The sequence below is a fragment of the Amphibalanus amphitrite genome, unplaced genomic scaffold (assembly GCF_019059575.1).
Source record: "Amphibalanus amphitrite isolate SeventyFive unplaced genomic scaffold, NRLGWU_Aamphi_draft 000018F_arrow, whole genome shotgun sequence".
Classification (NCBI taxonomy): domain Eukaryota; kingdom Metazoa; phylum Arthropoda; class Thecostraca; order Balanomorpha; family Balanidae; genus Amphibalanus; species Amphibalanus amphitrite.
The window spans coordinates 1,117,898-1,131,463 of record NW_024881514.1 but is presented as its reverse complement, the minus strand read 5'-3'; the positions used below and the strand labels follow the sequence as shown (position 1 = coordinate 1,131,463).

Below are 13,566 nucleotides of genomic sequence, written 5' to 3'. Positions count from 1 at the left end.
GCGGGAACTACTTTCCGACTGGGGGGGCACACCATAATAGAGATTAACCTAGGGTACCCCCAAATCTAGTTTTCTCACCGGTTTTAGGCCACTTATTTTTCACCCCTCGGCTTTTTCAACAAAAAAAGAAAACATTTGCAAAAAAAGTATGGTATTCCGTCTCAAAGCTGTGGGGGCACCGCCCCCACGGCCCCAGAGTTGGGGGGGCAAGCTGCCCCCACTGCCCCCCCGGCTCCCGCGCCTATGCACAAGAGTTGGTTGTTAGTTTGTCACAGATCAGACTGTTTGTTGCGGACAATATGCATGCAAAGCATGACAAATTCACGTTTATTTCGAAACATCCAGTGAAGTCAAACGTGAGGTTAAAAAACAGACGACGTTTGCGGCCTAACTAAAGCTCTTCTCCGAGCTGAGTGAATCATCATTGCGGCTTTATCCATTTTGCCACCCCTTGGGGTAGCACCGCCGAGCATGGCGGTGTTACCCCACATACAGTTATGGACCGACAACGCCCCGACAGCAAAACAAGCCGGGACGCGATTCTTCTGTAATTCCTTTTTCAACAAAGAGCACTTAATGCCCTCAAATTTAACGTAAAAATCAAGGCATTTTGACTTGAAATGACCACTTACTTGCTGCTCAAACATGCCAAATGATTACAACGATGGTTTGAAATTCACAAAATGGGCAATTGCGATCTCAAAATCAAATAAATCTTAGCGAAACCTACCTCACGCGGCGTCCCGTTTCCGTTCGGACACCGAAATGGCGGGTGTTTACATTTACAATTCAGAGTTTTGCCGATAGAGAGGATGGCGGTGTTTCCCACATGGCGGTGCTACCCCCGCTTCCCCTAAATAAGATCGACGTTATCTTAATTGCGTCCGCCATGCCTTGTCACGGAAGTCAGCGACTGCTCATTACCAGACACCCTACACTGTTATGATATCGTTTATCTTCACTGTCTTTCTTGTGAGAGTTTAGCACGTGGAGCGTATAGGTACTCAATTATCACTAGCAGTTCTTTGCCACATCAGAGCGACATCACACACGTCATCCGCCACTGACGTCAGCCGTAAATCACATCACCAGACGTCCCAAGCTGTCCTCTCAGCGGTCCCGCGCACTGACGTCAGTTGTGACGTCACAGGGTGACGCCGGGCGTGACAGTGACGAGGGACGACATCAGGCCGTCCGTCTCCTCCATCTCGGTCGGTGACGAGTTGGTGAGGACGATGGAGACCTCGGATGTCGGCATGACTGGGAAAGGACAGGTGGACGTCAGTCACGCAGGCTTCTTTCGTCAGTTCTTTCCACAGAAAATACCGTCGGGGGACTAAGAATGAAATGTTGCACGGTAGAACTAGAAATAATTACAATTTCGTACTTCTGATGCCAAATCGTTGACCTAAGACGAGATGAGCGGTATTACTCTTCTCATTTCTAACTATAGTAGCCAAGTTTCTGCTCGGCTAAATCTAAGTGCCCGTACCTGTTGTGTTCCTTTTACTTACTCTCAAGCTTTTTGCATGCTGATATCTCGAAAACATCAGCCTGACGAGTACTTATATAGAGCATAATTGGAATAGAGGAATAAGTGGGTAATTAGGTTCACACCTTAATTACACCTTGGTACGATATAAGTACACATGGATACGTAATATCTTGATAGTAAAAGTCCAATGACTAAATGACGGCTCGAATCAAATGCCGATCAGCGTTGGACACAGCTCTACCACGTCACCCCTCCCCTCCCCACACCAAGGCCGTATAAGAGAGGTAGAATCATCCCGCGATTTCCAATGGACCGGTCGCTAAGCATTAGCGTGACGTCACTGGTGGAGACCGGGCGGCGCCCGGCTCCAAGCTGTACGTCGGGTACATTTGGCACCGTATAGTTGTTATTACTGAACGTAATGACAACTTATGACTCTTAAAGGAAGACTGCCACCTTCAAAAAGTTTTCTCAGATCGGCCTATGATTTATTCCCTGGATAAAACAAAATTTTAGAATTCACCTGACAAAGTATCATCACGTGAATCGCGAAAAAAATTATCGATTATCATACAATTATCAATCGGTTGATGTCTAGCGACAATGTTTACACATCACTAGACTTCAAGGTCATAAGATTATTACATTTTATTTGAAAAAGTAAGGTATTTTATGATTTACTAATATATGATTTCATAAGAAATTGGCCATGTTTAATTTTTTTTTGCATTTAACTTCGTAAAACATTTAAAAATCATGGCTCATTTGGAATGGGTCTGGCCCATGTTAAACCCCATTTCCCACACTTTTTTGGAAAAAATGAACTACTGAATATATAAGTTTAACTTTTATTTTGACACTCCAAAATTCTTCTCTGATCTCGAAACAATCAAAGTTTTGACATATATTTGCCAAAAGATAAGAAAATTCATGTTTCAAAGTTATCGATAAACAGTAGAGATGTCGGTTTTCTTGGACTAAAAAAATGGCATCAAACTGAACTTTGGTCTCCGATTTCTCGCAAACGGGTTCGAATTTCGGAAAACCGACTTCAGTCTGGGACATAGGTGGCTCAGCTCTAGTGAAAACCGTTTTGTGAAAAAAAGGTGGCAGTCTACCTTTAATAACTTTTTTACTCAACTAAAGCTGATTTCCTTGCCGGTACATTGCCGACCCGAGCCCCAGGGTTGACAAATCATGGGATATGGGTCGGATGGGCGACCTCGCGACGGGAGAAGGAACAATTGCAATTGTTGTGCCCGCACCGCCGATTGCATTCTCTATCTGCATCGGGGGGAGCAGGGGGCACATGCCCCCATCGGATCAGGGGGCCTCTCGGGCCCGAGGGGCCTTGCGACGCCAATTGGCGGCTGAGGGTCTACGCTGGCATCTTTCGACTCAGAAGGGCCGCACAGGGCTCTGAAGAACACCTTATGTGCTCCGAAGAGCCACACTTCTATCCATAAGAGCCCCACACCGGCTTTTTAGTGTCCCTTGTCGGCCTTTGAGGGCCCCTTGCCGGCTTCTCAGGGCCTATTGGCGACCTCTGAGGGCTACTTGCCGGCCTCTGAGGGCCCTTACCGGCCTATCAGGGACCAGCAGCTCTAAGGGTTCCACAAACGCCTGCGATGACCCCCTAAACCAATGGTTGAAGGCCCCCACAACGGCGCCTGCGAGGGCCCTCACCGGCGGCTGTGAAGGCCTCACACCGGTGCCTAGCTGAGGGCCCCACACTGCCACCTCTGAGTGCGACCGGCACCCTTGAATGAGGTCCCGAAACCAGTGCTTCTTATCGGCGGCTCTGGGGGCTCAACGCCGGAGCCTCTGACGGCCTCAGACGGGACCTGCGCATCGGACGGCCACTCACCGGTGACTTTTGAAGGCCCCACACCGACGACTCTGAGGGCCCCACTGGCGTTTGAATGTATCTTGCTGGTCTCTAAGGACTCCACAGGGCTCCCAAAGGCACCGCAGACCTCTTGAGAGCCCCTGTCGGCCTGTAAAGGGTTCGAGCCAGCAGCTCTAAGGGTCCCGCACCCGACTGTGACAACCCCACACTGCAGTGTCTCTGAGGGCCAACAACGGCAACTGTGAGGACCCTCACCGGCGCCTCTAAGGGCCCACAGTGGCAACTCTGGGGACCCCGCACCAATGCATCTGAGAGCCTCACACCGGTACCTGTGAGGGCCCACACCAGTGCCTCCAAAGGCTTCATAACCGGCGGCCCTGAGGGCCCTACACAGGTGATTTTGAGGGGCCTACCGAAGGCATCACACAATCCCTTAGTCTCGCTGAGCTTCTATCCCAATCCCATACCGGCTTCTATCCCAATTCCGGCTCAACTAATTAGCAGTCCCCCCCCCCATGGGTCAGCAGCGCCGCGCCGGTGCCGGGGGCCAGCGCCATCGGGGCGGCAGTCGGCCACGCGCACTCAATGGTTAGCGCTTAGCACCGACGGCTAGCGCACGTCCGGTGTGTTATCGGCCGTGAGCCGCTCCAAAACGGCTGCAGTAACTAGTCGATATAGGTAGTAAGCAGATGCAGAGATGCAGGTGGATTGATGACCGGCAAGCTTTTGTGTTTTACGAGAGTGAAGGGTCGAAGTCGGCTGCTAAGTGGTGAGCGGATCTTATCAGATGCCGGTTCACCATGACCTTTGTCCGGGTCCTGGTACCCTGACGCACTCTTGGAGAGCCGAATCACAGCAAAAATCCATCCACGACCAGGGGCGGAGCTTCCTATACAGTTGGCGGGGCGGCTGCCCCACCAACTTGGTATTTTGCCCCACCAATAAGCGTTTTGCCCCACCAACTTTAGCGTCTTTAGCTGATTTCTAAGACTTTGTTGCTTTGCAAATTAATCTTTTTTCGCATTGAATGGCTTTGGAATGTCTGTTTGATGCAAAATAATATGTCTGTAATGATAGGAATTGATTCAGTGTGGCATTTTATTCAACTTTATAATCGGACATTGTGGGTTTGACGACTTTTTGCCCCACCAACTTCCCTGGAAAAGCTCCACCCATGTCCACGACTGTACAGGGTGGCGCCGATAAATGAAGACAATATGTGCTCCACACAAAACATTAATTTTTTGACAAAAGTCAGTGCATTGGATGGAAGCTTGGAACTGGGGTGACTGATGGCGACCTGTCGAGCAGACTTCACTCGATGAATCCCCCTCCGCGTCGATGACGGCCTCGATGCGCGGCCTGAACCGGGCGCAGGCCTTGGTCAGCATGGTCTTGTCCATCTTGACCATCATCTGCTTGATGGCTGACTTCATAGAGTCAATATTGTTGTGTGGGTGTTTGTTAGTGTCCCTCTCGACTACGCCCCACACGTAATAGTCGAGCGGGTTCAGGTCCGGGGAGTTTGGCGGCCAGAGCTCGGGCGTGATGTGGCTGTGCAGGTTGGCGCTCATCCACTCCTGCGTCACCCTGGCCTGAGAGCGGGTGCAGAGTCTTGTTGGAACACATAGGGCCTTCCTCAGCCACTCGGTAGATCCAGGGCTTCACGACGTCACCGTCATCGACGGTGACGTCGACGTCGGGTCGTCGTCGACGATGTTCTCGGCTTTTGCAATGAAATCGTCGTCTCTGACGGCATCAGATCGTCGGGGATGTTTCTTCCGCTTTGCCACAGACGGAACGTCGCCCACAGACTCATCCAAGATCCGCTCGACTTTATAATCATGGCTTCTGTAGACCCTGAGGAAGTTGGCGACCTGGGGTGCCTCGCTGCCGGCGTGAAGCGCCACAATGACCGCGTGCCTTTTCATTTCTTCCGCTATCATCTTCAGCTGCAACGTTCCCTTTTGCTATGGACAACAATTTACATAAAGCATGGCACATGAATGCAAAAAATTATTGCTTTGCACTAAATAGTTTCCTCGTAACACAGGTTTGAAATTTGTGGTTATTTACCGGCGCCACCCTGTATCTATACGGCTTACGCTTTTCTGAAAACGTCTGCGTTTGGCGTTCTACGGGCCCGGCCGGCCGGCCGGCCGCACCGGCCCCGATTGGCGGTCCTCCAGTGACGTCACCGGTAGTGTTAAGCTGATTGGCGAATAATACATGGGAAGAACCGGGACGACATCCCCCTGCCCCACACTTTTATGGCTGTCACCGGACACCGCCTCTGTGGGCCGCGTCGTCTTCCGTGCCCCCCCCCCCTACCGCCCAGACTGTCACGTGACCATGCCCGGAGGCGAAGCAGCCGTCCGCTCTGCCTGAGGCCGCGATCGGGCGCGCAGTGTGGCGTGTCTCGGAAACGTGGCATAGTGCAAGGGCATAGTGCAACGTCAACGTGGTGCGAGTTGAGTGAAAGACGTGAAAAGGTGACAACGTGCCAAACATTATTGTGGTAAAACTCGTAGGATACGGACACGGTTGAAGTCGGTGAGGTGGACTGCTCGCTTCTCAGCCGAAGAAAGCTGAAGTGTAGGTATTCAATTTCATTTTCAATTTTAATTTCAGTTTGGGCTTCTTAGCACTGCCAGTGAAAATTGATATTTTCTCTCTTAGAGTGACGCCTTTTTCAAGTTGGGCTTAAGCACTGCTAGTGAAAATGGGTGTTTTCTCTGGTTACAGGACAATTTGCCGAACTGCATTTTGCCGAATGCTTATTCGCCGAATGTCAATATGTCGAATGCATTTTGCCGACGTGTCTTTTTGCCGACGTGTCAAAAGGGCGAAGAGCTAAAAGTCGAAATGCAATTTGCCGACATGCCTTTTTGCCGACATGCAATAAGTCGAAAATGTCAATTTGCCGAAATGTCAATTTGCCGAAAAGTCAATTAGTCGAAATGTCAATTCGTCGAAATGCTAATTTGCCGAAATGCTAATTAGTCGAAATGTAATTTGCCGAAATGTCAATTTGCCGAAAAGTCAATTAGTCGAAATGTCAATTCGCCGAAATGGTAATTTGCCGAAATGCTAATTAGTCGAAATGTAAATTTGCCGAAGTGCCAATTAGCCGAAATTAACCTAACCTAACCTAACCTAACCTAACCTGACCCGTAAGTATTAACTTTAGGACCGACTCGCTTTTCAAAGGTAAAGAAACCCACTTACATGTCACCAAAGTATAAGAAAAACATAACCAAACCTTACCTAACCTGACCTACTGATTTTTGCCTACCCGTGGATAAGGAATAAGATACTCACATGAATAGATTGCAAACAATGATAAGTCAATTATTTTTAGGTTAAGTGGTTGTGCACCAGGCTTCAGGCCCTCGGCCTGAAGCCAGATACACAACAATTTAACCCTCACCGGACCTATTGGTTTTTAACATACGCGCCGGCCGAGGTGGTAATTGCTGAAAGGCGATTTGCCGAATGTCATTTTGCCGAATGTATTTTGCCGAATGTCATTTTGCCGACATGCCTTTTTGCCGAAATGCCAATTTGCGAAATGCTTATTAGTCGTTTCGCCCCTGGTGGAGCTGGCGCGTCGCGGAAAAAAACGAGCGTGTGCGCCGTTACGAGACGCAGAGATTGATACCCGATTTTAAGGTCCTACGTCAACTGGTGACCTCTGAGGTCAGGTCAAGTGCCCCAAGATACGGTTCAGTTTTTGGCGAATAACTTCGCCACAAAGGGCCGCAGGGCCGCGATTTTGGCAGCATCGTATTTGCCTTGCTTAGGCGCGTCAAATGATATAATTTTTGTTTGGGTCAGGTCAACTTAGGGTGTTGACCTCAGGTCACGGTCAGGTCAGCACCCCAGGTCATCAAGCTTGTGGAAAGAGGTCATGTCGCATATCATTCGATTCGGCAGGTCTTCCTGAGTCCATTGGTGGCTTTCCCGACTCGCTAGCTCAATTAGATCGGGAGTTATTGATGAAAAACTAATATGACCTTGATGACGTCATAAATGACGTCACGCAAGGTCAACATTGCAAAAGTTACGCATCTAACCTTGCAAGGAGTGCGTCAACAAATCACGATTCTGTGTGCTTGAGATAGTTAGAGGTCGTTCCCGGCGCCAGAATAGCAGTTTCCATTCATTTTTCTTCTTGACTTATAATGCATTATAACGAGGTCACGAAAATGACCTGACCTCAAATAACCTTTAGGAAAATCTGAGATATACAAGCTGTGAGACTCGTAATTGATATTAGGTCCTGCAAGTTTCATTTCCCTGTGAAAGCTCCTCTGGCCGTGAGGGCGTTGCAAAGTTGCGACATCTGAAGACCGTGCAGAGGTTCACTTATGACGTCATAGGTCGGTGGCCTAACCTGACCCGAAAATGCGGTTGGTGTAAAAAGATCCGGCTTGAATCAAAGGTCAGCTATGCCAAGTTTCAGCTCTCTATCGCCAGCGTGTTCGGAGCTATCGCGAAAAAAACCCTATAGGGTGCGGCACATGCACCCCTCCCCCTCGGCCGGCGAGGGTTAACCTAAAAATATTTGACTTACCTTTGCCTGTAATCTCTCCTAAGGCATTGCCTTCGGCACTGCACTGCTTCGCCACGAGCAATTTGATGTTTATTTCCACATGGTATTGGTGCTTTTAAACTTGCTTGTGCCATGAATAATTATTAGTTATGAAATCAGGAGGTCAAAGGATATCATGTGATTTGCTTCTTTCTTGGGGATTGCACCAAACTGGTGATAGGTCCTAAGTAAATAAACACCACCTAACCTAACCTAACCTAACCTAGGTTTGCAGATTGACATTTCGGTCAAGTTATATTTCAACTTATTGACATTTCGGCAAACTGCCAATTCGGCAGATTGACATTTCGGCAAATTCACATTTCGGCAAATTGACATTTCGGCAAATTGACATTTCGGCAAATTCACATTTCGGCAAGTTGACATTTCGGCAAATTGACATTTCGGCAAATTGTCATTTCGGCAAATTTACATTTCGGCAAATTAACATTTCGGCATATTTACATTTCGACTAATTGACATTTCGACTAATCGACATTTCGGCAAATCGCATTTCGGCAAATTTTCATTTCGACTTATAAGCATTTCGGCAAATTGGCATTTCGGCAAAAAGGCATGTCGGCAAATGGCATTTCGACTTTTAGCATTTCGATTTTTTGACACGTCGGCAAAAAGCACATCGGCAAAATGACATTCGGCGAAATGCATTCGGCAAAATGACATTCGGTAAATCGCCTTTCGGCAATTTGTCCGGACACCGTTTTCTCTCCAAGAGTGACGCCCGTACGGTGTTCCGATGGACGACGGCTCTGCTCCTGAGGAAGTGAGCTCATTGGAGTCATGACAGTGAACACTGAGCTACAGCCTAATTTGCAGCGAAGGATTCAGATTGCAACCGTGGCAAGGAGCAGCAGTTTTCTGTTCTTCGCAGCCGGATGGATTACCAGATCAAGGTCAGTGTGTTTTATTACTCTCGATCGCCATGCTATTTATCTATTTATGTCCTTATGAGTTAGATGTGGGAACAGTACCTGCCTGGATAGAATATATGTAGTTTATTCGGTTCGCCGCGGGTTACACGTCCTTCATCCTTGCGATGCAGTCAGCTAGCAGTCAGTGCGACGTTTACTACGGTACCGTACCGTCCCAAATGTCTTTCGTAGATAGCGAACGCAATATGAATTTACTTTTATCCTGATTCTTGATTGACTTTTTTAAAATAATAAAGTGCAGTCGGTTTCAGCTTTTTAAACAGTCGTCTTGAGGAAATAAAAAGACCTGGTGACCAGTCATGGTTCAAGCTGAAGCTTGATATACTTAATTCGGTCTCGAGGAACAGTCGTCTCGAGGAAATAAAACGACCAGGGCCTGGTGACCAGTCATGCTTCACGCTTGATATACTTAATTCGGATAGGTACTTGCGGAGTTACCGTGTTCATGCTGCGGACGCAAGGTCAGATTTATAAGCTCACCTGATCTACCCTCCATTTATCGACCTCCGTCCGGCTTTGATTGCGAATTGCTCCAATTGATAGAGCGGAAATGCTGCTATTAACTGCCATTTCCAGCCAGCTATATTGTGAAGGTTATCTATCCGTAAAGGAAAGGCAAAGAGGTAGACACAAAGGAATGCAATGCTATTTTAATTCTAATTTATGTGCTCCACAATATGAAGATAACTATTTGCTGTAAAAGAGATTTGGTGCAGATCTCGTCAAATTAGGTGTATACGCCGGATAACCCGTCGTGGAAACAGCTTTCGTTTATTTTAACAACATGTGACTCAAAAAAAGCTCATTTTGATTTACCCACCTGCCGTTACTAGCGGATTGTCGTTGTCGTCATTTCGATCGAACTTGCGCTCATCGCAGATGAGTCTCGTACTCTCGTCGGCGGTGAGAATTTCGTCGACACCGTCGCCGGTGGTGGCCTCCGGGCGGCAGGTCACCGCCGGCCAGCCGCCGCTCTCCTCCTCTCTCCGCTCCTCCGCTCTCTCCGGCGGCGGCGTGGCGTCGCACTCGACGATGACATCGGCCGCGGTAGTTGCCGCGGTCGCCGCCGCGGCGCTGGGGGCGCTGCCGTCGCCCCCAATCACCGGTCCGTCGTCTGATATGGGCAGCAGCGGAGTTTCGACGCCAATCTGCGGAGAGTGGGCCGCTCGGTGGTAACATTTGGCCAACTGGGGACGTCCTGATCGGTCTCAGTTGACAGAGCACCACTTGGCCATTAGGAGAGTTCAATGACTGCCGTGCCGCTTCGTCCGCTCGCAGGATGTCATTTCGCGGCAGTCGAGAGTTCAACGAGGAACTGGCTTGACAAACACATTACTGGGATGGTTGGGAAGCGTCGTTGATGGATAAACATGGCGTAGGCTCGGATGGATGGTTTCGTTCCTCCGGATCCAGACAAGTTTTTGATTGTTTATGCTGTCATCTCGCCAAGCACTACGTATTTGTCCTGGACAGTCAAACATGCATGGCTGCCTACATTAGGCAGGAGACTGCCTAAATTAGACAGTGGGATAGGTCAATCGGAAGCATTTAGAATTTGCCAACATGCTTTATGGTCAGGAGGTTGTGCCTCCCGCTCCTAGACGTCGCTAGAAGTAGTCGCCTGACATGGTATGCTGTACCGCATAGCACTACCCTGAGGAGAGCTTTACATACTCGTCAACAGATGGCGCTGGCTGTTAGCGCCTGCAGACATGCTGTACCGCATGGCCTGCGCTATGGATGGCGCATTGGCGCAGCTCCCAAGCACCACACGCATTACATAACACGAGTTCACCGTCACAATGCTTCCAATGAGTCTATTTACTGCAGGTGGAATAGGAATTGTCGACTTGAGTTGGGAATTTGTTCCGGGCTTCAGCAGGCGTATCTAATATTGACGTTTTATGAATAAAGGTCATAGGAAAAGTTATCTTCTTGGCGTCGGTGCAGGTTCGCTCTATCTTTGAAGAAAGCATCGGACATCAGCCTTAAGCTGGAAACCATATCATAACTTTTGCAATAACACAATGTCCGAGCTTCTTGTTGGAGATTGAATCTGTTTTAGTTCATTTACTCATTTGATTTAGTTCATTTACCTACCTTTTTAACTTTTATGTTTTCTAAAGCACAGCTGACATTACAGATGTCAAGGGCATTGCAAAATAAAAATAATTGTTCTTAGCCCTCGCCCTGGCAGCGCGCGGCGCGGCGCAAATTTGGCACAGCCTATGGGGCAACCTTTTTACATATGACCTGAAAATTTCAGGTCCGGGTGACCTTGGGTCAGGTCACCAGGTCAGAAAAACCGGTACAAGATCATGGTCAAATTTCAATTTTCTTTTTGCACCTGTCCAACTCACAGTTTTGGACTGATTTCCTTCAAACTTTCAGGATGTGCTAAGTTCACCAGGTTACATAACATATAGTTCGGGTTTTTTTAGGTCACTGACCTGAGGTCAGTTAGAGGTCATTACGTCGTAATGTTAAGCCTATGGGAAAATACTAAATTCGGAAAATACTGGAGATATCCGCTTCGTTCTATCACTTTTGTGCTTTGAAACCACAGTACTTAACAGCAGGTCACTTGGTGCTTCTTTGTTTGGTGTACTTATCCATGGGTCAGGTCAAATGAGGTCAACTGAGGTCAAATGACGTTTTTGCCAATAACTTGGCACATATTGACGCTAGAGCTTAAAAAATGGTATCATTGTGTTCCTAGTGATCAGCCAAATCGAATGATATGCGATATGATGCAATTTGGTTAACTTGAACTTAATTTATTAAATTAAGTTTACTTAAAATTTAAGAAAAACTTTAAGTACACTTAAGCAGGCTAACAAGCATGTCATTTGACGCGCCTTGACGTGCTGAGTTCACTGGTGCTTTTCTTTTCGCGCTATCTTAATTAGATCAAAAGTTAAAAGCGAAAAGCTTTTGACCTGTTTTTAGCGAATTTTTTACATTTATACCCCCCAAAACCCCCCTAAATATTGACCTAGAGCAACCAAATTTGCACAGGGGCGAGAACTCCAGGGGGTTCACCTACCTACCAAATTTGGTGTTTCTAGGTGCCATAGGAGCCAATCGCGGGGGGGGGGTGCATCGACCCCCCTGCCAGGCCGTGTTATGAAAAATGCCCTGCCAGGGCGAGGGTTAGGTGATAAGATGAATGCATCGAGCCACCACCACGTATGGTGCTATTTTGACATTTTATGGGCTCCTAACAGTGCATTTCATCCAGATAGGATCGCTTCTTGCTCCATTACTCAGCCGTACGTTCCGTTCCTGATCGAACACCGTACACATTGTGTGGCACACACCACGTGGTGGACGCTCCATCTCGTTTGGCCTCCACATGAGCGCGCCGACGGCATTCCGCGGTGCCGATCTGTCTTGTGCGCGCTGAAATACAGTGACGCATCTGGCTACTTTATATACGGCGGCGGCGGCGCGGCGGCCGCGGTATACGAGTATAGGGCCGGCTGCTCAGAGGAGCCGCCGATGCTCGCGTCGCGCCGCCGGTGCCGCACAATGGCCGTTTGTCTCTGCGACACCCGTCCGAGGGGCGTGATAGCCGGGCCACAAAGAGGCGCCGGCTCCGGCCAGGATCGCGCCTTCCGTCCGGCCGGGCGGCGCCGCTTCCTTTCACCCTTAGCGGGCCATTGTGGGCGCGGCCGGCAGCCTCAGCAGCGGGTCGTGCCGGGCCGCCGGCTATCAAAGGGGAGGTCCGGCCGACGGCCGACGGCCGGCCCGCCGGATGGAGCGGCCCCCCACCCCTGCGGCACCCAATGAACAGAGGGCAGCCGCCCCCGCTGTCCTGACAGACAGGGGCAGCCGACCCACCATTCTGAGAAACGGAGGGACCCCTAACCGGCAACCCTTGCGGCACCCAATGGACAGAGGGCAGCCGGTGCCGTCATCCTAACAGACCGGGGCAGCCTTCCCGCCTCTCGTCTAGACAGACAGTTTCCCCTCTGTCCATCACCCTTTAGTGGACATAGGGCAACGACCCCTTCTTTTGGATGGATGTCTTCCCACTCCCCAGGCCTTCGGGAACTTCTCATTTCATCAAGACTGTCTTGTAGGCTCTGTAGGCCTACCATATTTATTTAAATTAAAACACGCTTGATATATGAGCTGTGGTAAAGCATATCCAAAATATGTTCCTGGTAATCTTAATTTATGCTCCTTTGAAATCTGACTTAGTGTTCCCAACACTCTCCAATGAGTTTTAATACCAATGCTTGCTCATAGAAAGTTAAAATTTGTTAAAATCCTGAAGTTCGTTATGAATATTTGATGATGCGAGGAACATGCACAATGCACAGATCAGATAACAGTGTGGATACCTAAATCAGTGCTCATAGAGACTCTTGCCTTGTAATGAACCAGTAATAGAAGCACAGGAAAAATAATTACGCTGAACGCCATACCTACTCAATGGAGCCAATACTCCATTATCTCTATCAAAAACTTTGATGGATTTTCGTACGGCGCAATTCGTGACATGTTTTTGCTCGATCTCTGTGGAGCCGGCAGCGTTCCCGGGTGGCCTCGGTCGCGCGACAGCCACTCGCCCCGCCAATATCCCGGGTCGCCGCCTCTCGATCCATCGTCCTAACCACGGGCGCGCCGGCTCAGTGCAGGATGGGACGTTTTTCTGAGCGTCCGGCGC

The 13,566-nt window shown here is 49.0% G+C and overlaps 1 protein-coding gene across 1 annotated transcript in view; it reads right to left on the bottom strand.

The window, feature by feature from the left end:
- Positions 1-844: 844 nt before the first annotated feature.
- Positions 845-13,566, bottom strand: part of LOC122388602 (potassium voltage-gated channel protein Shaw-like) — a 41,567-nt gene continuing 28,845 nt past the window's right edge. The window contains exons 9-10 of the mRNA XM_043379798.1: positions 9,712-10,039; positions 845-1,260 (exon numbers count right to left, since the gene is read on the bottom strand). Of these exons, the coding sequence (XP_043235733.1) occupies positions 1,145-1,260; positions 9,712-10,039 (444 nt within the window). The 3' untranslated portion in view covers positions 845-1,144. The remainder of the gene's footprint in view (positions 1,261-9,711; positions 10,040-13,566) is intronic.